This window comes from Anas platyrhynchos, chromosome 1 (assembly GCF_047663525.1).
Source record: "Anas platyrhynchos isolate ZD024472 breed Pekin duck chromosome 1, IASCAAS_PekinDuck_T2T, whole genome shotgun sequence".
Classification (NCBI taxonomy): domain Eukaryota; kingdom Metazoa; phylum Chordata; class Aves; order Anseriformes; family Anatidae; genus Anas; species Anas platyrhynchos.
The window spans coordinates 44952780-44980450 of NC_092587.1; the positions used below are offsets into that span (position 1 = coordinate 44952780).

Here is a 27671-nt window from a genome sequence, read left to right on the forward strand (position 1 = left end):
ACTCAGTACTAACAATCAAACAATGAAAGCCAAAGGTAGCGGAAGTGATTGGGTATCCATTGTTCCTCTGCCAAATTTTGCCCTAAGTTGCAGGGGCATCTAGTCCAAATCAATGGGAACTTTGTATCCACATTCAAGGGCGAAACGCGGCCTCTTTCCAATGTTTTGAAATACTGTCTATTTCATTTTTGCCTTGGATTTCATCGTACTTCAGCACCTGTAACCCATCCAGGAAAACAAGAGCATATTTCACAATGACAGGTGTCCTGCTGCCAACTGAAAGTTTGGGTCCAGATTTTTCCATTTCTATGCATACCGGATAGTATCTAATTCCCCGATACTGAAATTAGGAGAAGTGTTCTGAAGAATAAAATGATTAAATAAAAATCTGTGTCTCTTAACGATCACTGAAAGCAGATGTCATTAGAAAAACAAGGTATAAATGCTCTCTGTGAAAACATTCAGCATTTCAGCAGTGTTTTTTAAATTATTTTACTGCTAGACAATGCAGACAATTTGCTTTCAAAATAACAGAAAGAAACTAAGCATTAAATTACCCAGATGTCAACTTTTCACAAAATGAGTGAATCGGTGACAACATGGTGTTTGTGTAAGTGAAGCATCAAGTAAGATGAGTAAGTTGTACAAGCTCTCATTAACATTACATAGAACATCTGTATTTCTCATTAAGTCTCAGTATTAGAGTGAGTAAGAGAGGATTTCAATTTCAGGAGCAGCAAATGAAAGAATTTCCATAATACGTTGTGGAGAGACTATAAGGGCACAAAGGCAGTCACTGAGATGTGCCAGGACTTAGGCAATACGCTCAAGCTAAGAAATAAAAATACACCTCATCAGCATGAGAATAAAAATAAATACTGCTCATGCTCAAAGGTCATCACCATCAGATCTCTGGCTTCTTTATCAGAAAAAAATAAGAATAAAAATACAGGCATAAATATTAATAGACGAGAGCAGCTTCCAAACTGACATGGTGGCAGGTGACAAAAGTCTGGACAGTTTGTGACTTTTAGGCAAGATCTCTCCCTACACCCTCTATTTCATGGATACAGATATCAAGGGCTGACAATAGGAATAATGTGACATTCTGACACCTGTCAGCATCTAAAATACTGGGGATAGGAGTTCTGACTAATGACAAACTATGGCTGATGGCCTGACAGTACTTAGGACCTCACTAGAAGCTATGAATAGCCCTAATGCTTTTTCTTCACTCATTACCTTTATATGGATTGATAAACTCTCATTCAGCTATCACTGTGTTTCCTCTGCTGCTCTCAACTGATTTTGTGGGGTTTTGGTTTGCTGCACTTAGTCTTGTTTCTCAGTCAGGTATATTTTAAAGTGAAGTTCCTATCGCCATATTTAAGTATCATTCTTTTAGACTTTCTTCTTTGTTTGACTTGAGTGTAATCTCTTCTGGCCAGTGTCTCTCTTGGACCACTCTACAGCATGATAAAGGTCAGCTGCAGTGCTTATTGTAAGTAGCACATGTCGTTACTGGTTAAGGCTGAGACAGGCTATAAATGTTTCTACCCTAATATCAAATTTGGTACAGGCTGCTTTTCAAGCCAGCAAAGCCTGCCAAGCAGTCAAAGAGGAATTTTAAACCCACGTTTAAGGCTTTTCATGAAAGGGACATTGCCAGTTTGAGTGGCTGTACTCTAGCATGCAGCAATGACAATGAGCCAATGTCTGTCCAAAATGAAGGACTCTTGTGAGCTTGGAAATTCTGAGTGACTTCTGGGTCTGTGCTGTAGATCTTATAGTTCACATCATCATCTGTAGCAGCAGTAGCAGCAGTAAAGTTAACACAGCTACAACTGCAAAGATTTACAAGCTGCTTTTGTTTACTCTTACAAGCTCATTAAGTGCAGTCAAGGAAAATGCTTTTAAATAGGTCTGAATTTGCACAGTGTGGAGAAATAGAATACATGGCAAAGAGTATTATATCTTGTATTCTGGATATTGGTGGAAGGAAAAAATGCAGCCAGCAGCAAGTAGCTGGGTAATGCTTTATCCTCCTGCAATATAGGGAGGGAGCAATTCTAGCAGCAGTATGTCTCTTTATGCTCCCAACTTGATCCTGTCTTGAGGAAATATGCTTCAGAAAGCCTTTTTTTTCCATGAGCAGTAACATACATATATGTATATATGCAATGTGTATATATACACACATTAAAAAAGTTACAGTGCTTCATTTCTTGGAAACTATTCAACCCAGGGTCTGATCCAGTACTCATTTTGACTCTGACTGCAGAGCCTGGCCTACAAGCTATCCATATCACTCTCAAAACCACCCATTTCCAGTCCTTCAAACAACAGCCTCTAGTAATAAATCAAAATAAAAGAAATATTAAAAACTACAAACTGTAAACCTATAAATGAGTGTGCTAAGTCAAACTAAAACTAAAACTTTAGCAAGGAAATTATTCTCACATTTTCTGACTCATTTTAATAGTTGCAAATATATTAATATTGGCATCATTTTCCATACATTCCTAGTCCCTTCATGTCATGGATTTTAAGAGTTTCAGAGCTGAGTTTAAGCCCATTTCCACAACTAGTACTGAGGTTAAATGTTCTGCCATATATTTTCCTTCTGATCATTATAAAGGAAGCCAGAATCAAAGCAGCCTGAGTATAGACAGCCTCTTTGATTATTAATGATAAGTAGATGAGGGGTAGGTAAAGTTTGTTTGTCAACACAGAAAAAAAAAAAAAAAAAAAAAAAAAACAACAAACAAAACACATTCTGTATTGCATCAGTGGAGAACAAAGACTATGTAATAAAGCAAAATACATCTTTGCCTGCTTTAAGGAACAAATACCAAGCCCAGTTTGGCTCTTCATCATTTTCCAGTCTTACACCTTAAGCAGGACCTTAAGAAACAGAAAATATACTGAGAATATTCCATATTTGTATTTCTTCTATGCACTATGATTCAATTTTACTGAATAGGCCCTAAGAATAGATGTTTTCCTTCTACAGTAATATTCCACAGTATATCTACAGTAATATCCTAAAATCCTTTCTTTCTTTTTTTCTTTCTTTTTTCTTTCTTGTCTGCCTGCCTGCCTTTGCTCTCTTTCCTTGTTTATTTGTTTCCCTCATTCCTTCTCTCTCTCTTTCTTTGTTCCTCACAGTAATTGCATTTGCAAGCAATTATGATAAATAATATTTTATGTGAAAAATTTGAAATGGTGGATTTTGTTCATCATTCTTTTATGCTTGTCATTGGAGACTTGCACTGGTTTTATTGGATATAGCATTATTCATAATGCTTGCAGTGTATTTATGAATAATCCTTTACCTTATGATCTTTAGACTCAAGGCTGAAATAGATTTGTTCTAGTTAATATAAAGAACAGCATTTAGATAAACCTGTTTTAATGCTAGTAAACAATTTTACTAACTTTTCAAGGTCAAATACCAACACAGAATTGCAATGGTGTCTTCTGTTTTTTTCCTTGTAAACAAGATACTCACCACTATTACGAATTCTTTCTTCCAAAAGAACAGTATGTCCTGTAGGAAGTTTCCTACTGAAGATCTCAGCTGAACGGAGGAACATGGCTTCCACAGCTGAGCCCTTCAGCAAAGCAATCTGATCTTCATGGTCAAGGGTTTGGAAGCCTGGGGAGACATTATAGATAAGTAAGGCAGTAACAGAAAACTCCCACAGCAACAGAAAAGTGCTTTTTGTCCTGAACTGCTTCCACAGGAGGTGCTACACATTTGTGTAACCTTGATGCTGGTGTTGGCTGGCTTGACAAATGCTGCAGAGACTGAAACCAAGATTCCATAAAATAACACAGGCTCGGTCCCCACTGAAGTTTAGGTGAATTAGACTCAGTGGGGACCTTCCCTGTCACTACTGACAACTGATTTTGAAAATCAAGCTCCAGAAGCCAGACAGGGAGCCTTTGTGGAGGCTTTAAGATCCCAGGACTTTGCCTTTTCTGCACCATAAAGCCATTTGGATTGCAGAAATCTGGTAGGTTTTTTGTTGTTGTTGTTGTTTTGTTTTTGTTTTTTCCCTCTTACCAAACCACTATCAAATTTCTAGCTCATAGCTTCGCTCACTCTCAGGTGTGTATGTGCACACATAATCATGAACTTGACCAGTGATTGTGTTCAACCAGAGCAGCACATAGCACATTGAATTCTTTTGTTCCATTAAGGAGCTGTGTCAGCATCTGTCAGCTGACCCTTTCCTTAATTTGTACTCTGTTCATGTCCTGAGAGCTGGTATTCCAGTTAGCATAAAATTAAAGTTACAGCTGCAGTACTGGCCTTTGAAGCAAGCTCATAACACACAAATAAATGGTCAATATCATGGGAATACCAGGAAAATATTTTCCTACAGTTAGGCATCACAGTGCACCTTCCTTGAAAAAAAAAAAGTGCCTGAAGAATTTTTGCAGGGGTGGCTTGGTCTGTGGCTTCAAGGCTGAGTGCAGAGAAAGGAGCTGGAAGCACAGCTCCAAGTGCTGCAGTAGCAGTAGACTGGCTTCAGAGGGTGGGCAAAGGCTTGAAGCTGATGAGAAAACACCTGTAAACACAGCTTCCAGGCAGAGAAGGAGGGCTGGGACTTGTCTCACAAGGAACCTGTACTATGCCCAGCATTCACTCATGAGGTAACATCCACTTGGGGGTTTAATAACAATAACAACAATAACAATAACAAAAATAAACAACTCAGGTCTTCAGTATTTGTCCATAACACACCATGCAAGGTCTGTAAGTACTGGTGTCTCCAACAAGACAAAGTTCTTGTTTAAGACTCATAATTCAGTGGATGTTATGGCTTAAAGGCTTTTCTAGAAAGGCAGTAAAGCACAAGTCTGGTGGATGTTAATGGTAACTTACAGGCAAACTATCTGGCATCGCACTGATACATGAAAAGTCTCTAGAGACCTAACCTCTTCTCTGAACATTTTGTTTGTCAATAGATAAAAAGTGCCACATCCCAGAGTGACAGAATTTGAATTATTCAAAATGTTCACTGCAGAGCACAAATCTTCTTTTCTTTAGACGGTGTCTGAAGAATACATGTGTCAGAGGAGGCGGTGTTTTCATATAGCATTCAAAATACAATAATCAAATGGCAACTGAAGGTATTTAAGTCTCACAGTAACAAAATTTGCCCCAGCAGACTCGATATACCTGGCAGTTTTTTAGTGAATTCCACAAGAACCTGAACGTGACTGGTAGCCATTTCTGTTAAAATCAGAAAATTCCCTTCAGCACTGAATTCCTCATGTAACTGTTAAAAATCAGACCAAACAAAATCTGTTAATATTCATCATCACTTCACATTTAAAAACATAAATAGAAAAATTATTAGAGTGGATCATGTGAGAGGTCTATCTAATCCTGCAGTTTGTGCAAAAAAAATGGTCGACAAAAACAGGTATTTTGGAAGGTGATGTAAGAAATAGAAGTAGACAGTGTCCTTTTCCTGAAGCATGTCACATTTTCAATGCTATGTCCAGCAGTCAATGATTTAGGCACTTCTTAAGGTAGAAGTTATATGTGAACCATAATGTTTAACCAAAAGCCTTGTTATCCATGAATTTGTCTACTTTAATTGTCTTTATTTTTAACCTCCTCAATCTCCCATGGAAATAAGTTGCACAAGTTAGTTACAGCCCCTGCAAGTGTCTTCCTTTTATTTTTCAAAGTTGAGAACTTAGAAAATAATCTTGTTCATTTGTTTTGCTTGTTGGTTTTTGTTTGTTTCTTTTTAAGAAACAACATGACAGTTTTGTGAAAAGAAAACAGTAAAAACCTTATTTAACCCCCCCCCCCCTTTTTTTTTTCTCTTCTGCCTATTTCCCAGCATTTTTCCATCTTAGCATGAAAAGTTAAATTTTTAAATGGAAACCAGAAATTCTAGAAGGTATAAGGAAAAGGAAAGAAAATTGAATTGAACAAAAACCTGGAAGATGTTGGGAGTTTGGGTCCACTAAACTGAAAGACTTTCAAGCTCCCAGTCTGGTAGCTTTAAAGGAAGCTTGGAAGTCTAACTCAAATCACTGCCTATACTGATAAAGGAAGAACAAAGTTCCAATCAGCAAAAGTTACATTTGAGTGTAAAAGTGTATTTTCAAAGAGTAGAAAGCTTTTTCTTAGCATTTAAATTTAGTAAGCAAAGATGTGGTCTAACAAATAACTAAATGGCAGAGTTTATGTCCCCTTGCAGCATGTTTAAACTGTAAACTTATACCCATAGTCTACCTAATCCTCAGCTTTTTCATCCACATCTCAATAATCAATCAATCAATGTACTTACTAGCTTTTTTGACACCTCCTGAGGTATTTGTTGTTTACTGTATGAATCCATGATGTAATCAAGAAGGTTCTGCTGTTCTGGGGTAAATTCTACTTTCTCCTATACTGGCAAAAAAAAAAAAGCCCATCATGAAATGCAGTTAAATAGAAATGATCTACCACCTTGCGCATTAGGCAAAGATATACACATATTTGTTACACTTCAGGTTAAAGCAGATAAGATTTGCTTGCCACCACAAGACTTCAGATTTCTACAGAAGTCCACAGGGAAGCATTTAAGGCTTTTAAATAGCATGAATTTATGTGTTTTATTCTTAGAAATTAGGAAATAATTATCAAATAACTCAGTATGCTCAAACTTCACTATCACTCCTCACTATATATGATATACACCTGAGATATATCACAGAAAAAAATATTTTCTGGATGCTGTACAGAGTTTTGACTAAAAATATCAAAACTACTTCTATATGCAAGGTATCTCCTTGACATGGGTGAGAGATGGATTTTTAATTTATGCAGATAGCTCCATAGAATTTATGAGTACTCATTCACTGTAAAAGCCACATTTATCTCAAACATTGCCACTACTTTTACAATAATTTTATTACCCTATACATTTTAGTTGTAGATGTCACTTGTTTCATGTCATGTCCTTCATTATCTTCATTGACCGTTTGATCTGGGGGCTGTTTCACATTTTTCCGTAGCCTTTTTGACTTGCATTGTATTTCTGTTAACAGACCTAGAACACACAATACAATAGGTATTTTTTGCATTTATATATGCTTTAGGCACTGACTTAACTACATAAACATGCCCATGAATGCCCTTTACACTAACAAATCTACTTACCTGTACAGAATATTTCCTGAACATGTCATTATCTTTGGATGTGAACCTAATGAGTTATACAACTACACAATAATGAGTAGTTGAGCCCAATAGGAGCCCATCTACAGAGCAAATCAGTTGGTGCTAGTGACTCAGCATTCACACAGTGTGAATGTCAGGGGGCTTGTTTTTGGACCAGCTGTAATATGGTGTTACAGACAGAGTGTGATGGGAGTGTGATGGAGTATGTTTCTGGTTTTGTTTCATCTAGAATGAAGCCCTTCCTTGTGCTCTAAGACCAGAACCAATGCACAGTAAACAGGGACGATTAGAAGACTGTCATTAAAAGTGTGCTTGTGATCTGATCCAAAAGAGTAGTTGAGGTGCTGCTGTTCTTACACAAAGGGCAGTGGATATTTTCAATAATCTTTAAGCATTACTATGGCTATAGTGCAGATTCGTTGCAAAGTCCTCCTAGAAGAGGACTCACGGGCTTTAGCCATTGGAGTGTCATTATATGGATAGACCAACAGCTGAAAATTTTGGCTCATAAGTAACTCAGACTGGCAAATGTACCTGAAAAAATGTATTAATTTAAAATGTTAATGTTTAATGTTTAAAGTGTCTTGATATTTTGCATCCCTTTGTCTTAGAGGACTGAATAAAGCCATGGTTTTACTCTAAAGTTTAATTTGCCGTACTGAAAAGATATTTGCATTTATGTATTATTTTTTTTGTTCTAGAATACATTTCAGTCCCTTGAACCAAGGAGCATCCTTATGTGGATGTCATAAAAACTAGCAATTTGCCTGTGCTAACAAAAGAAAGGGACAATACGTACCCTAAACAACCTGTGGAAGACAGCCAGAAAGCACAAATGAAAGAGTAAACAGCAAAGTATTCATCTAAAAATAAACCTATCAGCACAGGACTTTTTTTTTTTTTTAAAAAAGAGCTTCTTTCAAGTATCCTTCCCATTCTTCACCTCTGAAAATGCAGAGCAGGAAAAGAGGCTCATTCAGTGAGTATATGATGGTAGAGGAAGATACCATGAAAACAGTGAATTTCGTTGTGAATGTTTTTAATTTCCTGTTTAAGCACTATATAAAATAACCTACCTGAACTGCTGAGAAAAAAGGAAATTTACATGATTCATATAAGACCTTCAAATAATACCTTGAAAGGGAGGAATAGGAATGGTGGAGATAATTGGTATTGAGCCATGTAATTTGTGCTGCTGCCCAGCAGCATAGATTTTGTTTTCTAAATGATATTATTTGATGGATACTTCGGTGGTGTTAATGGGCTTGCACCATTTTCCACCAACTTAGGATACAGCCTACTATCCTTCCTAGGAAAAATGTAGTTTACTTTTGCCTTAAGCAGTAAGAGTAGATTTTGTTATTCTTCCTGCTACTGAGTTAAACATTGACATCTTATTCTGACTCCACTTAAGTTAACTGGAAAACTCATGTGAGAAACAGGACTTTACTTTTTACCTCAGACCTAGCTGGATTTCCACGAGTATTAAATAGTTATCAAGTTCCAGGAAGAGTGGCGTAACCTGTGTCTTCCCTAGGTAGACATTTTGCACAAGAAACTTGCAGTTTATAGCAAAACCACAGCAAACAACCAAACCTGATGGTTAGTAATTTTGATCTTTTGTGTATAAAGGGCAGGAGTAGGATTATTGAGTAGACATACCATAAATGTTTATAAGACTTTACCTCCTTGTTCAGAGGAAAAAAAGAATCCACAGTGCTTGTAATTACGATCCTACAAAATGAGTAAGTGAAACAAAGTTCAAGGTAGCCTTTTATTTCCTAGTCACTTTTTTTTCAAATAAATGCTCTATACTGCTAGACGCTTTGTGTTTTACTGTCCTGGATTGCCTTGAACTAAAAGCAATTATACAACACACTCCTACTTAAAAGCCATTGAATAGTACTTTGCAGAACATCCTCATTGCAGTACATTAGAGCACACTTATGTTTAAGTCATGAGCGACACAAGATACCCAGAGTTTCCATTGCAGAGAGAGAGTCAAATAGCAGTGGCACTCATTGGCTTTTATTTCATGTGTGCCAATTTGTGAAAATGATCAGCCAGTTTAAAAGTTTCATGTGTGCCTACTCAGTATTATTTACGCTGACCTATTTTTTTCAGTGATCACTTGGTTTTTGTCATAGTAAGTCACTGAGACTATTTTTGAACCCTCCAAATATTGGAACAATGGATCTGGGATCAGCATCATGGGGTACTCATTCTTCTCTGACACTGAGGGACCCACTGCATGCTGTCATCACAGTGGTGGTGTGTGTTCATATATTTACATACTGCGCGAGAATATGTCATATCTCAGGATCTTTGTAGCCTGTTCAATTTGCAGAATGAAAGATTAATTACATTATGCTGGCAGTGTGTTCCAAATATTGATGGAGCTTATTGTTTCTTACAAAACCAACAGTTAATATAGCATCTTCTGATCAGATTGAGGGATAGAAGTATATTAAAAATTCCAAGTAGATTAATTTCCTGTATGAACCCAAATTGGTTTCACACATACGTGTATGCTGAAGTGATTGGAGCTGTCAAGAAAAATAAATTGTAGCCCTGTTCATGAAAGGCAGAGCAGATGTTTACAGACCATTTTCAGGAGCCAGCCTGAAAAAACATTTTACTCTAAATGTTTTAAACATTTTTAAAGTTGCACTCCAATATCCCTGTTGTTCAAAGTTGCTCAGTGAAGTTTATAAGCTATCAGCCTGAATATTCACTTTAATATGAAACATTATTAAAGTCCATCGGCCTCATTTCTGGACCCAGTTCTACCTATGTGTCTATATTCAAGGCAGGAAAATACATAGCACCACACAAAAAGCTAATGAGACTATAAAAAAGGGCTAGCCTTCAGAAGGCTTTGCGTGATTGCTGGGTGAGGTCTGGGAACATACACTTGGCAAGCCCACAGAAACTTCCTGTTAATGGCAGTCTTCCTCTTTTCTGAAAAAAAACAATGTTGTTTGAATACCAGCATTTGGACTAGCAAGAACTTGACAGGGAGAGGCCCAGAAAGAGTACTGAAGCAAATGTGTTTGCCTATTTCAATAGGATTTGATGCACAGTTTCAGCATTATCTTTAACGCACCTTCTACTGGCTAGACTGTATCTTTTATAGATTTAATATTAAGACCATATTGATTAAACAAATACAGTATTTGATGTGTTCTCTGCACACTCTGGCTATATGATGCAAATACCTGTATACATACATTCAGCCAACATGCCCATTTGCTTGCATTTCCTTAGACGGCACTCCTGGCATTTTCTCCTCATATACATGTCCATCTCGCAGTTGCCTCCATTTTTACACTTGTATACTGCATTTTTTGTGATGCTTCTTCTGAAGAACCCTGCACAATACAACAGTGACATAGATAAAAGAAAACACTCAAAACAGTAGAGTAATAAATCGATGAGCACCTCCATCTGGGTTTTCTGAATGACAAAAGTTCTGCTGCGCTGCTAGTTTCTTCAGTGCCTAGGTGACTACATTTTTGCTGTTTGCTTTGAGAATAGTATCAAAGTTGTATAATTTAACAGGTGAGTGTGATAGATTGCATGTCCATACATTAGGAATTAGCACCAAGTAATGCCCTGGAACTGTCGGCCTTGAGAAAATTCAGACTTAAATCTGAAACCTGCCTGGAGCACATTGAGCACCAGCACTACAGCTGTAGTGGTGATGCCATACAAATAGTTGGTGAAAAAAAATATGAGCCTGTTAAGTCCCTTGAGGTACAGAATGCACAGGAAGAGAGCTGTGTAACTATCTATGCTTCCCTCAGCCCCTGTAAATATTTGGACCAAGTACTGGTCTGCTTGCCTACCCCCAGGTTTAGTGTACATGTGGCCTCCTACTCTGTGTACAAGATACTCCAGCATCTTTCACTAAATATTTTCCACCTGATGAGCTAAGCAGTCACATAATTTCAACTACACAAGCAGCTGAACTGGTATCATTACTGGATTCACTGCAAAGTTGCACAGTGGTAACTGCAAACCACAACTGATCCCAGAAGTCTACAGGACCTTGACTCTGTCTGTAGAAATCTACTATTTGGCTGCTGCCTAGCACATCTCGGAGAGAAGAACCATGGGCAAAATGTGCAATGCTCCAGATACGAAATTTAATACAATAAAAGTCATCACAAAACAGAGTCATTGTTGCCAATCATGACTTGAATGTTTCCTGAATTTTTAGTGGGATTCACTGTGCCATCACAATCTTTTATGCTATCCTTCATGTGGCAGAAACTATTTAGCTTCAGCTGCAGATGGAATTAACTCTCTCTGGCACAGGTGGGAAGAAGCTCTGTTCTCCTTCTCACCTGAGGGCAGGCTTTTGAGATAGACTCCTGGGAGCTTTTGCTGGCACATCACTTATTTATAGTGCAATTCGAAGTAGAACTCTGCTTAAATTTACATTAACCTAAACTATTCACAAAACTTTTGCTTTCTCCTTGCCACTGGCTGGCACAATAAAAACACAATTGTTTTCCAACCTGGTACTTTCATGCAGTAGGAGAGGCACCAGATAACACACATTCCCCCACACTCAGATGTGAATCTGAATTTTTGTCCATTGAAGGACTTTTTTGCTTGTTTTCAGAATGTGTTGACCTGGGAAAACATCCTGTTGAATCTGGGTGAGATAACGTGGTAGAAGACATGATGATTTTGCCATTGTCAGATGACAATTTCCCAACTTTGGCCCAAGTTATTATAGTTGTATTATCTCTTTCAAGCACCAGTGTGTGGCTACCACTAAAACAATTCCACTATCTGGTCACAAAAAAAATCTGGCATTTCTCTGAATCTGCTTTATTTCCTGCTTGAAATCTCTTTCATACTGTTTTATTGGCTTATTTTCAGATAAATATACTTGACTGGTACCAGTCTCCTTTGAAATGCAGATTGCTTAGAACCTTCTGCAGCCCTAGGCATTATTTTTATTCATCATTCACGTGGTGTTTAATACATTACCATTTACTGCTCAGGCAAGAGAGATAAAGGCCTGGATTTAAGCTGTAGGTTCTCAGTGTCAGTTAAAGGCAATTATTTGTTAAATTAAATCCTGTAATTTGTGACAAATATTAATTAGTAGTAAATATTAAAAACCTCTACTCAAATATTTTTGACATTCTTAGTGCAATTTATCACTCACCCTCTCTGCAAGGTGTGTTTTTGCTTTTTCATAGGGGGACAAAGAAAAAGAGCTTTAGTAAATGAATGTTTTAAAAACACAAAAGAATGTGAAAGAATGCAAAAAATAGGGATGCAACATGATAGGAGCCAATAGGATTCATGTGGTCAAATATTTGCTCTTTAAAACAAGGTTTTTGGAAAAGTGAAATGAGAAATGAAATATATATTTTTTTCATTAAAAAAAAAAGTAGTTTTAACCCTACTCTCACTTCAGTTTTATCATGAAGTGACTCTTAAACCACGGTCTTCATGAACAGACTTCATAACTGATTTTTAAATTAGCTTTTAGGTATGAGTAAAAAAATGTAATAAATGTTCTTTATTAAAAATTACAAAATAACTTAAACTGCTTGAAATATTTTATGTGTGACCATCTATACCAGGGGAAGTTTAAAAAAAAATAAAATTGGAGATGAATCAGAAATGGCATCTGTTAGGATAATGAAGGGGCAGCCCCAAAAGGTGAAGGTTTTTCTGGCACCATCTAACTTTTATCTGATCTTACCAAATTACAAAAACCATTTGGCTGGAAATGTTGATTTTGCTTTGTTCTCTTAGCTAGTCATGAATATGATTAATTATGCCTAGAGTTGCTCCAATATTACTGATGCTGATTTTCTTATGGAAATTATGAACATTGAAGGAAGACAGCTGTTAAAAATGTAGATGAAAGCTTTGTAAATATCTCAGTTTGCCATCCTGGTGTCTAACTGTTTTGGGGATCTCAATTTAAAAGTTTTTGAAGTTCACTGTTGCTAACAAAGCACCTGCTCCACTCTATCAGACTATCACAACAGCATTCCTTCCACCTATCCTCACGTGGTGGATGCCAACATGAAGAAAAGATTATTGTAGCACCACTCTTCACAGAAAGCATGCTCATTCTGGTGTAAGAGACATCAAGCATTATCAGCAATGGTTTGAAGACTGCCTAAACTCTTCCCTCTGTTCTCTGTAGAGGGAATTCACAACCAGCTGTACTCTCAGCGGAACATATTCAGTGTCTCTATTGAACAAGTGCAACGCTATGTCACACTTGTTCTGTAGCATCTCAAAATGGCCCTTAATACCCAGTGCCGTTATAAAGACTAAGGCTATACAAAAAAAAAAAAAATCCTTGATGTCTATCTGCAAAGACTGTCTCAGAAATGACCTCTACAGCAGCAGGCTTTAAAGCATAATATGAATATGATGGTCCTTATTCTGTAATATTGCTCATGAATGGTCCTTTATGGACTACAACTGTGATACTATTATTGCAGATCAAGGCAGCATTAGAGGTGAGAGAAACCTCAGGATAACCTCTTATTTTTCTTTCACTTTTCCTTTTTTTTTTTTTTTAGTACCACAGGCAACTATCCTCTGAGAGCAAATGTTCTGTTTAATTTGTAAAATATTAATGAAATGGTTCATATTTATTTGTTAATGGATGATAATGTATGTATATATATATACATATATGTGTGTGTATATTTCTGTCCATGTCTTTAGATTGCTGTTCTCATGAGGGAAGATAAATAAGATCTTAATATTGCTCTGCCCAAGAAGGAAGAATGAAGAATGGAGGGTGATGCTGAATGCATTATCCAAGAAAGAAATAAGAAAAACAAAGCAAAACATATTCATCACAGAGGATTAAATTCCATGCATGCTAAGTCTCCCCCTTTGAATCACAGCATCCACAGCATCAATGGAGCAAGGATACTGCAGGGTAGGCACCAGTCCTGCAAAAAGGGATCTGTGTATTATTCTGAATCACATCAAACATGAATTAACAGTCTTGTTGCTGAAAAGGAGTTAATCTCATGCTTGGATGCGTGATAAGAGCTCAACTAGCTTACTAAGCCCCATTTGTGCACTGTGTCTTGAGGTAATATATAGCAATGTGAAAAATTCCACAGATGCACAAGAATGATCAGAGGTCTAGAAAAGACAGTATCATCTTCACCTCGTCAAACAGAATCACTGTCCTCAGCACATCTTTTTACTGAATCAGCTGTTACTTTAACCACCTGTGAAGTTTATTGTAGAAACTGAATGCATTATCTTTAAATAATTCAACTTTTACTATGTTTGATCAAGGGTACTATTCCTTCTAATTGATGTTGCAGTCATGAAATGGAGTGAAAACATAAAATAAATTATCCCAATAAAGCAGTAAAATTATGGTTATATAGAGTGATTCAAACTGAATTGGTAGAGAGGTAGACACATATTTCCTTCTGCCTTAGATTTTAGTCTGTATATTTACCCAGTGATCCTAACCTTGCTCCTAAACATTCCACATTTTTTAATTGTTAGTCTTTGCAAAAATTAAGTCATTTCATAATCAAGTTAATAAACAGTAGGAGTAGCTTACTAACAGAATAACATGAATCGGAACCTTTACATTAAAACTGAGTTTAATTGGGTTTATAATGACAATTAGTATGAATTAACTTATATTTTTTGACTGAGACAATTCACACAGGCAGCAGAAAGAAAGAAATCTCGTATTTACTGGTATTATTGAGATAAGCTTTATGACCCTTGATTGTACTTATGTTTAGAGTATTTGACCATTTTGGTCTGTTTTGCACTCAGAAATGAATCCACAATAGGTAAAGCAAAACCCAAAATTAGTTCAAAGTCCGCCCTCCATGACAATGAGCTCCACACTAAGATTAGCAGCCACGTATTTCAGTACTTCTGCAATGTCTGAGCTTTTAGCCCTTATCTGCAGAACAGAAACCATAGTGAAATACTTATTCACAGAACAGAATGAAAAACTGGGGCATTATTTTTCGTCCTATAGTGTACATCAGTCCCATGGAATAGGTATAGGTATAATAGTTATCCCATCAGCATATCTTTTTTGTTCCTTTCCAATAAAACATCTAGCAATAATGTTTCCAATAATGCCAATCATTTTCTGTATCCCATTTTATCCTGACACCAATTTGTGAACACTGTTCTCCTAGGAAGGAAGATTTTTATGCTATGAATACAACCTGAAAAAGTTCCCTCCCTATGAATAATGGCTGTCCCTAGAAATAAGTCTAGAATTGGAAAGGCCCTTTCATTTCACAGACCTGAGTATGCACTCCATACGCATTGGGAGCTGAGGGAAAGAGGTTCTCTGGGAACATTTTGCAGATGGGAGCTGACAGCTTTCACTTCAATACACACTACAGGAGGCACTTGGGCTGGGGTCGCAATTGATTTTCAGGGCAATCTATCACTGAGATAGATCCCAAGGGGCCTCCATGGGTTTGGCTCCTTCCACAGGCACAGCGCAGGATCAACAGCCACCAAGACATCAGAGCTCTCCGCATGGAAGTCACTCTTAAGCTTCCAGAGAACTAATAATGATGGCTTGAGAGCCGTAGGTTGGCCAACTGTTCTCTGTATTCACAGGACAACGGTGGAGGATGCTGACAGTTTGTCATGGGAAAAATACAGAATAATGCACAACATATCCAAATGGAGATCTCTACAATACTTAATGACTTGGATAAAAATATCAAGAAATTAAAAAATAAGAATAAGAAAATCTGATACTGCTGTGCTTAATACTAGAATAATATTCTATAATTGATTTCATCCTACCTTTGCAACCTTCACAAGTAAGAGCATTGTAGTGGTACCCAGAGGCTTTGTCACCACAGACCACGCAGAGCTCTTCTCCTTTCACTCTTCCTGTGGAGTGGCCCAGTCTAGGCTTTTTGGCTGCAGGGATATCCATTATCTCTGTCTCCCTTGTGTAAAAGGTCTCTGAGGGAATTCTTCGGAGCTCGTACATCCCAGGGGAATACCATTCATCATGCTGTGGGGGGTAGAAGCCCAGGTTGGAGTAATAAGGTGGCGATGAAATCTGAGGCTGAACTTGGGGAAATGGCACACTGTTGTACTGTGTGTAAGGTGAAACATCTGCCTCTTGCACTGGAGAACTCATTGGCTCTGAAAGGACACCTGGAAAATAATAACACCAAAAAAAAAAAAAAAAGAAAAAAAATTACTACTATGAAACCACAATTGTCAGAGAAGTTTCCACTTCCTAAGACATCTATCTCAATAACAATAAGGCATTATCATGAAGACCATACATTCTGAGCTCAGATTTGATGTGGTCCTAGTCCTATACACATTCACTGCAAGATGTTTTCAGAGTAACCACCCATTCTCAGCCACTCCTTCATTATTGTTGGAATGTCCTGCACTACCACTTACACACAGAAACATTGAAGATACCGTGCAGCAGGTAGTAGTGTTTTGTTTGCAAGAAAGAACAATCCACACCACAGAGAAGCTAGCAACCCCTGAATTAGGTCTCACAGCAGAATAAAAGAAATACAAACAAAAGTAAAAAACAAAACAAAGCAAAAAAAAAAACAAACCACTATAGTATTTATGAAAGTTAGATCAAGCATTGTGTTAATTTCTATACAATTTCAAATAAATACGCTGTTGACAGGGGAAAACTGGACTGGGGAAAGATGGCAAGGCTGAGGCTTAATTGTAAGACTAAACAGATGAAATAAACCTTCAAGTAGAGCCTGAAAGGGGCCGGTGGGGGTTCCATGAAGGAGTAGGGAAGATATTCCTTAACATACGTGGTGAAATGGGACCTCTCTGTCAGCCATCTTCTGCAGCCAGGCCCCCAGCCCCTAGAAACCTGTGAGACTTAGAGCATTGGTGCACTTCTCGTGCACCTCCATAAGCCAGCACTATTCACCTGTGAGCCAGCAACAAACTTAACAATGGTGAATGAGCTATGATGAGGAATTGCATCCTTTTCTGTAAAAGTAGCTGGTGAAGTCAGTATCAAAGATGTATCTGAAGGCTACCTTAACTCTGTCCATCATATTCTGTCTGTTGCATTCAAAGTACAAACAACTTATATCTCATTTTTTCAATAACACAATTACAATGACATCTAACAGATGCTGGATGATATAATTAAAAGCAAGCCCATGTCAACCAGCTGGAAAACTAATTAAAAAGTTATTTGCAAACTACTTCATATTTTCTGACAGTTCCTTTATTTGTTCCAAGAAGACAGTCTGAGAAAAATAGTGCATATTTCCAGGAAGATACCAAGTCCCACTCTCAACAGCAGAATTTATAAGAAAATCATAAATAAATGTTTGTTGGTGACCATTACTTAGCAGTGCTTCTAAAGCACTCAAAAATGTTTTTGCTGACATAAAATTGGTTTCCTGGAAAGGCTCCTTCACTTCTGAGGAATCAGAAACAATGAAGAAATGTTAACAGTTAAGGAGGAACATGTCAGCCAAGAATAAAAATCTATAGGAGGAGATTCTTCCCTCTCCTTTGTCTCACTTCAGTTAGTGACAGAAACTAACCTTTGCTTTTCAACTCCTTTTTCACTTTCAAGGTCCTGTGCTCTTGCCCTGCAACTTTCTGTCCTTCCTACTTGACTGTGCTGCAGAAGTGATACAGGCAGTTTGGGTTTGCCTGAGCACTGTATTGTCCACAGCACATTTTTGCCAATAGCAAATGTGGAGGTCCTCGTTCAAGAATAAGCAGCAAGATTCAAGTCTGGACAAATGGGACAGAAACCTAAATAAAAGTAATGGTGCCATTTATTATTAACAATTAGTTTAGTTATAGTTGCATTTAGTTGCTCCAGAAGATGCCAAGGCCCCAGTTACTACACTAGTGTATAGCAGAAGGCACTCCCCAAACTGTCACTGGTAACTGTCAGCTGCAGTGGTGACAAAACATGTGAAGGGAGAAGGCAGCAATGATTTGATGCTGACCTTTGTTGTTCAGTATGAAATTCTAATGCAAAGAAAGGTCTTGCAAACTATGGGTTTAATGGTGGTCTTTCTTTGATTTTAAAAGGTGATCTTTCTTTAATTGTATTTCCAGTTTGTTGGTACTGCTGTTCTTTGAGACCATTCAAAGTACTTTAGGTACAAAAAAACAGTGTTATTTTAATTGCACGATGTTCAATCATTACACAAATCATTCAGCCGCTTTGGAAAGGAATCTGTTCACCATGGAAACCTAAGCTGTCATTTGCTAGTTTGTAATTACTTAGTTAATTGAGTTTCTTAACGGAAAGTGGGAATATTCCAAAATGAAAACAAAGAAACTGTTGATTTTTATCTCTATGCCATGCACTGGAAAATTCACAAAAGCTCTGTATCAGTCTCTTGAACTACTTGGGCCTTTGAAAGAACAAGAGAAGGCAACATTCCTTCCACAGCAGAAAAGTATCTCAGGACTTATTAGAAAGTCAGGATTGCTAAAGAACTGCAGCATATACTGAGACAATAGTGGGCATTTATTTAAACTAGTGCAGACCAATTGCATTACAGATGTTTACAAAAATCTCCATAATCATTAATTTTATTCTGCTTCTGGGGTACGATAAAAATCTGAGTCAATCTATAAAGTAAAATACAAAAGAGAGACAGAGAGAAAAAGATTCAGATGAATTCTCTCCATGCTCAGAACAAAGGAAGGGAAAAGGCAGGGTAGGAGAGGGAGACTGAGAGAACACAAGTTACAGCTAAAACTTTGGAAAGTGTATAGATTGTACTTCCATGGAGACCAGTGTGATTTTTAAGGATGTTTATGTTGTAACTATATAGGTTTTCCCACGACAGCTTAAGGCTGTTTTTTGTTTGTTTGTTTGTTTTATTTTGTTTTAAGTTGACCTGATTAGTCTTCTTTGAAGAGCTTGGTGGATACTTTTATTTCAACCTTAGAAATTATGTGACTTGGTTAAGTGCCTGTTACCCAGAGCAGGTCAACAACAATTGTCAAGTGATGATTTTCCCACAAAATTATCAGTAAGGCCAGAATTAAACATTACAAGAAATAGTCTGCTTCAAAGCATTAGTGATTTAAATCTTTCCTAAAAATATTTTGAAATGTAGCGGTGTTCCATAAAGACACTATAAATGTGAAACTGTCTCATTTTTTGGATGAAATGTCCTTTTATTCTGAGATATTTTCTTAAACGATGAAACAAATGGTGAGGTTGAAATAGGAACTAACTGCTTTGAAATTACCAGAACAAAGAATTTCTATGACCCAATCCAAAGCATGTGGTCTGAGCAGTGTTCCCCAGTCAGCTGTGTGCTCAGGGCTTCTAACAAAGGCTGGAGGTATTATGCTTTCGTAAGCGTTCAGCGCACTGCGCTATCTTGCATGACATTTTAAATCCACATCAAATTTTTGAATTATGCTTTGCAAAGTATATGTAAGTCTAGAACAAATAGTTTCTTATCACAAAAGAATATTAATCTTATCTTGGTAACTAGAATGTACATGTGCTTTTATCAAGATATCAGAAGTAGTCTGAGATGGGCTGGTCTCGTGCCACTGTAAAGCATGAGACAGCCCACTGAAATCGCTGGAGGTGAAGTAGTAAAAAGGCGTGAAAGTGAAGTCAGAAATGGACTCACTGGAATATGGTATTATTTTATATTTGCATAGTCTTAGCTATTTTGAAACATCTATCTGTTTTTCCTTTTGGAAGCCTATTTCCTAAAATTTTAAAGACTATTTAAACATACACAAATGTATATTACTTATAGTTGATCTTTTAGGTTATATTTTACAAAAGAATGTTTTTCAATTAAAACATTTTACAGAAGTCTGAAACATTTACTAATATCAAAGTGAAACACTTACACAGATTTGGTCACAATTTTACAAATATTTTCCTACTTTTCATCTACTTTCCATTTGAAACTGAAACACATCAGAGTTTTGCTTTTGTTTCTTTAAATTTTGCACAGATTGTTTTACATACAACTTTAAAAATATTTGATGTAGGCTTAAGTGCTTGTAGAAATGAAAATAAATTTTCCGTGTAGAACCTAAGGAAAGTGTTTTCAGTTATACTGAGGCTATGTGCAGATTCAAGAATAATACAGTTTTATTCAGAATATTACAGAAAGTACAATGATATCACATTTTAATGTAAAAGTTATTGTTCCATTAAATAAAGCTAATAAAGGAAAAGAATTCTGAGCAGGTTTGAAATATGAGCCTCTGGCACTCTGTGGGATATTCATGAAGGAACTTCAGGAAATAGGCACAAGATTCATAATTTATTTGGAAACCATAGCACAACCATTAATGAAATCCTGATTTAATTCCAAAAAGTTATTTTCAGATCTTGAAAGACCACTTGGATTTTAGCAACACAACTTTACAACAACCTACAGTTTCAATGAAGAACATAAGATCAGATAACACACACACCTAAATGAGATCACAGAATTATCCTACCTTAGGTAGTCTTCAGTCAGACCATTTCTTGAAGAAAAATGTTGTTTTTAAGGTACCCAGACCTTTCTCTCTTTCCCTCCTTTTCCCTAAAGACTACTTAGAAACAAAACTTCTTTGTTCTGCTTTGCCTGTATCTTTCTGACTTCTTTACAGTGAGAACTTTCCTTAAGACTAGCAAAGGAGTGACACAGGCCAGAGGTTATATAGTTTACTGATTAACTTCATTACAGAGAAACTTGTTTGTAAATGCCTAAAACAATAGCAACACCTGCTCCCACTGTGAATTTACCTGCATAAATTTTGGTTTCTGTTCAAGAGGGTGCTTCCACATAGCTGAGACATTTTTATTTTTTTTTTTTTGGTAACTATTGGAGTTTACTTAAAATATTCCTCAATATATAACAGGTATAACAACATCAGGCAGTTCTGTGCAATAGATTAACCACTTCAATGTCACAAAAAGCATGTTTTAGCTGACTGGATTACAGATGCCTTTTAAGCACACAAATACTTGTATTCTCCAAAACAGGCCAGAGTGCTTAGGACTTCCTGGACACATCTGTAAGATGACATAGAAGAGTGTCAGGGAGACCTCCCTGACTCAAGGCCATGTGCCAAGGATCAGTTCTCCTCTATGTCAGTTAGGGGTAAAGCTATCTCTCTATAGAGTGGACAGGACACATCTGCACTTTGAAGGCATTGCTGCTGACCTTATTCTTCTGGGTCGTACTGTTCTTATTCATAGACCACTGTGGCTCTCAGATACTTGTGTTTATTATGTGTCATTTCAGCTCAAAGCATCTATAATAATGTGAGGATTCTGTTGGATGCCACCACAGTGGCATGAAGCTGTGAGAGTATGTTGCATGGTTTGATGGCAGCTAAGATCTGAACCCACTGAGATGGTGTTAGAGGACAATGTAGGGCAAAGGCATACAAACCTACTGCAGTCTTGTCCAAGCTGCTTTTTTGGGTACAGTTCCTGGAGTTAGGCCATGTCTTAAAGACACCTGCTACAGCAATCCAAAACAGAGCCCTAGAGCAAGCTAAGAATTGAGTAGTGTCAAGATGGACAGTCAGAGGAGCTGTGTCCCTTTCATTCTTCAGCATCTTTTATTTAGAACTGTGAATATGCTCCCTGAGACCTAACATCAGGTTTGTGGCCAGAAGTACATCTGAGGACCACATCTGGAAGTAAATAGCCAGAGAATTAAGCCCCAGAGTGCAAAATTACTGTGTAATTTCACAAAATGTATTGCTTTCCAGGCTAAGATCCATAGAACTCACACATATACACAAAAGGAAGCAACACACATGCATTTTGGTTTTGCCTTTCTCTATGGTGCAACCTTCATTCTCAGAGTCCCGTTCATTTGCATTTTTTTTCTTGATTTTTTTTCCCTCAGATCCCACACTCTTTGCTTTGGCTCTCTTCACAATAATTATTATATATACATGATTTTCTATTTTAATTTGTCTTGCTTTGTTTCTTTTTGATCTGGGGGTTTGTTACAGGCCTAATTATCTTCTGTGCAAGGATAAAGACAGATGTTTCATCACCTGCCAGGTGGTGTTGAAGACAAGTAGTTATTTAACATATCTTATGATTTGGAAGGTGTTTAATCAGTTTGGACACTTGTTCCTGCTACTATTGAAAAAATATATATATATATTTTATTTTTTTAAAGGCATAACCAGAACAAATATAAATTTATCTGAAAGGAGTGAGTCTCTTTATTTCATCTTAGGTACAGTTCTATGCCTACAATTTTCAGTGGCAATTCTTGTTCTTACACTGTAAAATATTTAAGACAAGTTTAGATGTGTTGCTTTCTTTTCCCCTTTGTTACATTTCTTTTTTGTTTGGTTGTTGTTTTTTTTTTTGTTTGTTTGTTTTTATTCTCCATTGTTCACATCAATACAGATTTTAAGAGTGCTTTTTCACTGCAAAATACTTCTCTCAGATAGGGACATGTACAGTGAGGATAGCATTTCTTGTCACATTGTTTTGACATTACATTATAAGAAACCACTGTCAGACCACCAAAAATACTTAAAATATATCTCTATTCAAATTAAACATATAATAGCATCGACTTATTTCTCCAGCTTCTTTTCAAAAAATCCTTCTGTCATAATTGAAATTTCACACTTGATATCTTGCATATTAATAACTCCTATATAAGGTGCTTTAACAGAAAATAGAATGGGGCTATTACATTAAAGGCCTGCCTCCTATGGTTTGAGTGTAATGTATATATTTCAAATACCACACAAATATGTAAGTTTACACCCCACATTTAAAATATGAAGAAGGAGGTATTTTTGGTGTCTGAAAGTTACCTCAGTCCCTTGTAAAAAAATGGCAAGTGATAACCACTGAAAGAGACAAGATATTGGATATACAGGTATTTAACGTATGTATTGGCCCTAAAATAGAAAACTTTCTGAGGTAATTGGAAGATGTAATCAAATATCAGTTTGCAACAGTCTTTCTAGGACAGTGCCACTCCAGCTGAATTTTTAAACCTTGGTGCTAGACTTGTTAGTGTCAGCACAGTGCTCTGCTAATGTCCTTCAGCATCATCTGGGGCAGAGCTTACCTCTGGCCAATTTAAAGCAAAGCAGAGGAGCTCAATTCAGTCCATGGATATCATTGTGGAAGCATTCACAGAACAAACTAATGGCTCTAAAGTGAGCTACAAAGCTCCTAAAGATTTTAAATGAGACCGGGATTATGGTCCTAAATTACAGTGGTTCAAAAATGCAGGTTAGCAAATTGGACCAGTCTTCACAAAGCTGGCCCTACTTGATTCAAAGGGGCCTGTGAAATTAGAACAGGATTTGACCGAGGAAGAGAAGCACCTTAACAGGACAGGTCCCATGGAGGCCCACACTCCTCTCCAATTTCTTTCCTCTGGGATTTTTATTTTTTTATTTTTTTTCCTAGAAAGTGAGTATATATGTCTGAAAAGGACACTTTTAATAAAGGCTGATGTTTGTAAGTCAGCAATTTCTAATTTGTATTACATCAAAGTTATAATGTGTGAGAATTTCTGTGAGAAATACATAATCTAAGGGTCATTTAAGAGAAAAATTATTTCCTGTTTCCTTGAGTGTATAAGTCTCTACCTGAAAAAACTGAATGTCAACATCAAAAAAAAATAGTTTACAAATATTAAATTGATATGCAATGCCAATTCCTAGAAGAATCTTGATAAGATGAAATTATGAATCACTTCACAATGAGTGACTTGTTCTATGGACTCAGTTACATATTATTTATTTATTTATTTATTTTTCCATCTCTAAAAGCAAAAGACATCAAATTTATAAAGAATTCAGTTTTGAGACTTAGTTGAGTGACAACCCACAAAACAGGATGAAGTGACCATAAAAACCAGCTGGAAGTCAGCTTAAGTGAAACAGCAAGAAGGCTAAGCCTCCTTCCTAACAGAACCCCTAATTCAACCTATTAATACATTATTTATTTCTGTTACAGAAATGTCAGTTTGAATTTAATCTCCATTGTGGTAAGCTCTGGATATCTATAATGGAGGAGCCAATCCCTCTTCTGAAGACCTGAAAGTTTCTGAATGAGACATCAATGTGGAGGAAAAATCTTTTGCATTAACATATTCCCTTGTGTTTTGAAACTCTCCAATTCTCTTTCAAAATGATTTGCTAGCATAGGAAAAACATAGATAAAGGTCTGAATTAGCTCAATTCATCAGGACTTTTAAAGGGATGATTGAATATAAAATTTGGCACCTTAAATATTATCTTCTTCTTTGGGTATTATGGCACTGAAGTTAACAGGCAGCAATGTTTCAGCTATTTATATGTAGTTGTTTGTGTTTTGTTTTTTTTTGTTTGTTTGTTTTTATAACTATTGGCAAAACATTTCCTCTGCTAAAAAGTATTTCTCACACAGACAAAAAAAAATAGAGAAAAAAAATGCAATGTTTTTGGTTATCTTTAATAATAGTACTTTAGGTTAGTTGCATGGAGGTGGTCCTCTTCAGAGAAATGCTCCCAAATTCTAGGTGCTCTGCAGCAGGAATGGCTCCACATTTCAGAGTCTCTCAGAACACAAGATGTTATTCTTGTTTCAGATAGATGAAATTTAAATGTTTGCATTTTTTTTTCCATCATTCAAAAAGACAGAATTCTGGTCTTATTTGAAGTGGAAATTTCTGAAGTGCCTACAGAACTTTCTGTGGGGGTCTCTATTATGTGTGAGGCTCTCAATATATCATGTCACTTAACAAAGGTCTTCCTATGCTGCCAAAAGAAAGGCTAAAATAAATGTGTTATTCTATCTTTTTTTTTTTAACTTTTCCTCTGAGCAGAAAACAGCTTCCCCTTGGTCACAAAATACTGACCAAGAATTCTTCCTTCATTAACAAGCCCATGTTTAGCCTTTAAAAAAATAATGGAACTGAGAAAAGGAGAGATTTTGCCACCCACATTACACATTTTCTTGTGTGTTGACATTAATAGTGTATGTTTTTAATAGTAATCCCACAGTGTTAATTTAGGTGAAAATACTTTCATAAATACGCATAGTATAGCACTGCAGATATATTGCAGTATATTTTGATTAGTAATTAACTGAAAATACATTTGCTTAGCTTGGTTTAAATGACTCATGTGAAGATAACATCCAGCCTATACATTGTGTCTTTTTTTTCTCTCCTTTAGGTATTAGAAGTGTTATAAAAATAACCTACTATCAGCATTGATGAGAGCAATAGTGTGAAAGACTATATTATATAATACCACAGATTCATTGTTTATCTTTCTTTCCATAGGAACTGATGATTCAAGAAGGTTGGCATGTCTTAACTACACATCATTGACTTTGACATGATTTCAATGCATTTTCTTCTAGGTTTTCAAGTAAAGCTAAAAGAGCAAACTATCCTTAATTTGATAACTTACCAAATAAATGAGGACCTTCAACAAGAGAAAATCCATCTGCAGTAGCTAGCTGGGGATGTCCTATTAAATTCATTTCAGATCCCATTTGTTCTTCAGTTCAGGAGGAATATAATTAAGAAAAAAATCAAAAGGAGATCCTGGAAGATATAAAACAAAAAGGATATTTAAAACAACATAATTCATTTTTGTGTACCTGTTGTAAGGCAGGATTGAGGAGATTGTTTCAATATTTACTGTAACAAAACTTGGCTTGAAGTTACAATATTTAATTAAGTCTTCAAATAAAATGCTGCATATAGTTTGTTTGTTTTTTCCTTGCTGTGGTGTATCTTATTTGCCATCCTTCTGCTGTTCAATTAAAACCAATGGCAGTTTATGCTTAACCTTACTCAAATATTCACAGACTGAAACACTGTGCTGACCTACTGAGGACATGCTGCCCAGCCCCTTTCCCAGGAAATACTAATTGTTTGCATTATTTTTTCATCACTCTTTCATCATTTCTTTGGTTTCACTTACTGAAAAAGTGCAAGCTTATGGTTAGATCAGAAGACTCCAAGTTAGGAAACTTGAGTTTAATTTCCAGTGACTGGCTCTTTATCTTGCCTTGGGTAGTTACTGGCTGAAGAAGAGAAACCGTGGCGGAAACCATGGCAAAGCCTTGCTCTAATAACCAGGCTTGCCCACCTCCTCCCTCTGTGGTCTCAAGCAGCCATACAACTCTCTCACATCAGGAAGCTGGGAGATGTTTGTGCCTGTTCATTGGCATACTTTCCTACTGGGTAAGAGCAGCTGCTATCTCCCAAGGTTGACATTGGCACTGAACACAGAAAAAACAATGGGGTCGTCTCCTTCCCACTTCAACCACTAGGGGTTGGACCCTGCCATTGCCTTCTACTGAAGTGGGGGCTATAGCTAGGTCAGCACTGCATTCAGGACAAACGCATGCCAAGAGGCTCCCATACCCAAGTCTGGCCAGTTTGGGTGGAGGAAAAAGAGGTTGTGCTCATGTGAGTGAGCTGGGACAGCTCAAGGTTACATTTGGGGAAGCAGAAGAACAGAGCTCTAGCAAGGAGGTGTCTCCGGGGCTCACACAGGCTCCAAGAAAATTCTGAATAAAGTCGATAAAAAACTTTTTTTTTTCTTTTTTTCCATAAAGTAAGTCTTTCTTTGTTTTCATTCCCATGGGATTGAAATGGACTATGACTATGTTTCCACTCACAGTAGTCGTTTGAGAGATAGAGTCTGGTCTGCTTCCCAGTGAGGGCTCAGCGTGTTTCTCTAGCAAAAGTGAAGTCATCTGACAAAAATGTGAATGCAGCAGGAGGCCCCAGAGCTGAGGAGACTGGGAAGTAGTTTGCAAGACCAGCAAGCACACTGTGTAATTATATTCAGATTTGTCCACAAAGATTCATTAAGTTCTTTCTTAACATAAACAAAGGCCCTCTAATTAGACAGATGCATCTTAAATATCTGCCCACAGATAATTTAAACAGTTTACTCAGAAATGTCAAAAGCTGCTTGTGTCACAGACCAGATACGGGTCCTGCAGCAAATAACATGTAAACACACAGTCTCAAATCTAGCACAGAAACAGTTTTGCATCAGCAAAAAACTCCACATATCTTGGGATGGGGTTTAACAAGCAGCCCAGCCACCCCAGCAGGCCCACATCTACTTCCAGCCATGTCACCAGCTCCATCACGTTTGCTGGGGAAGGTATCCACTGCCAAAACACCTCAAGAAAAGGGGATGGGGGTTCTCTTACAGCTCCATTCTAAGGGTCCTACAATGGATAAGACAGCAGCACAGTCAGGACTCTTATAATGGGAAATTATAAAGAGGAAAATCAAAATCAGGCATCTTCAGAGGGCTTCTGAAGTTTTCTCTGGATTTTCATGATGAAGATATGAGAGAGGCCATCCCCACCCTGTCTTCAAGTGCGAGCCCATTAATAGATTTCTTACAGCCCAGAGGAGTGCAACTCTGCCAGTTCCTTGCAGGATTTTCTCTCCCTGCAGCTAAACTTGAAGATGAAGTTCCATCACTGCTG

General features: G+C 37.0%; 1 protein-coding gene across 4 annotated transcripts in view; it reads right to left on the bottom strand.

Annotated features, from left to right (window-relative positions):
* Window positions 1-27671, bottom strand: part of NR1H4 (nuclear receptor subfamily 1 group H member 4) — a 41179-nt gene that overhangs the window by 7326 nt on the left and 6182 nt on the right. For 2 of the 4 annotated variants that reach the window (XM_072036146.1, XM_072036140.1), the window contains exons 2-8: window positions 25619-25755; window positions 16010-16372; window positions 10414-10566; window positions 6931-7064; window positions 6321-6419; window positions 5192-5291; window positions 3512-3658 (exon numbers count right to left, since the gene is read on the bottom strand). In XM_072036146.1, coding sequence (XP_071892247.1) covers window positions 3512-3658; window positions 5192-5291; window positions 6321-6419; window positions 6931-7064; window positions 10414-10566; window positions 16010-16372; window positions 25619-25703 — 1081 coding nt within the window. In that variant the 5' untranslated portion in view covers window positions 25704-25755. Of the gene's footprint in view, window positions 1-3511; window positions 3659-5191; window positions 5292-6320; window positions 6420-6930; window positions 7065-10413; window positions 10567-16009; window positions 16373-20674; window positions 20853-25618; window positions 25756-27671 lie in introns of those variants that run through there. The other 2 variants (XM_072036150.1, XM_072036151.1) reach the window with 2 other exon arrangements.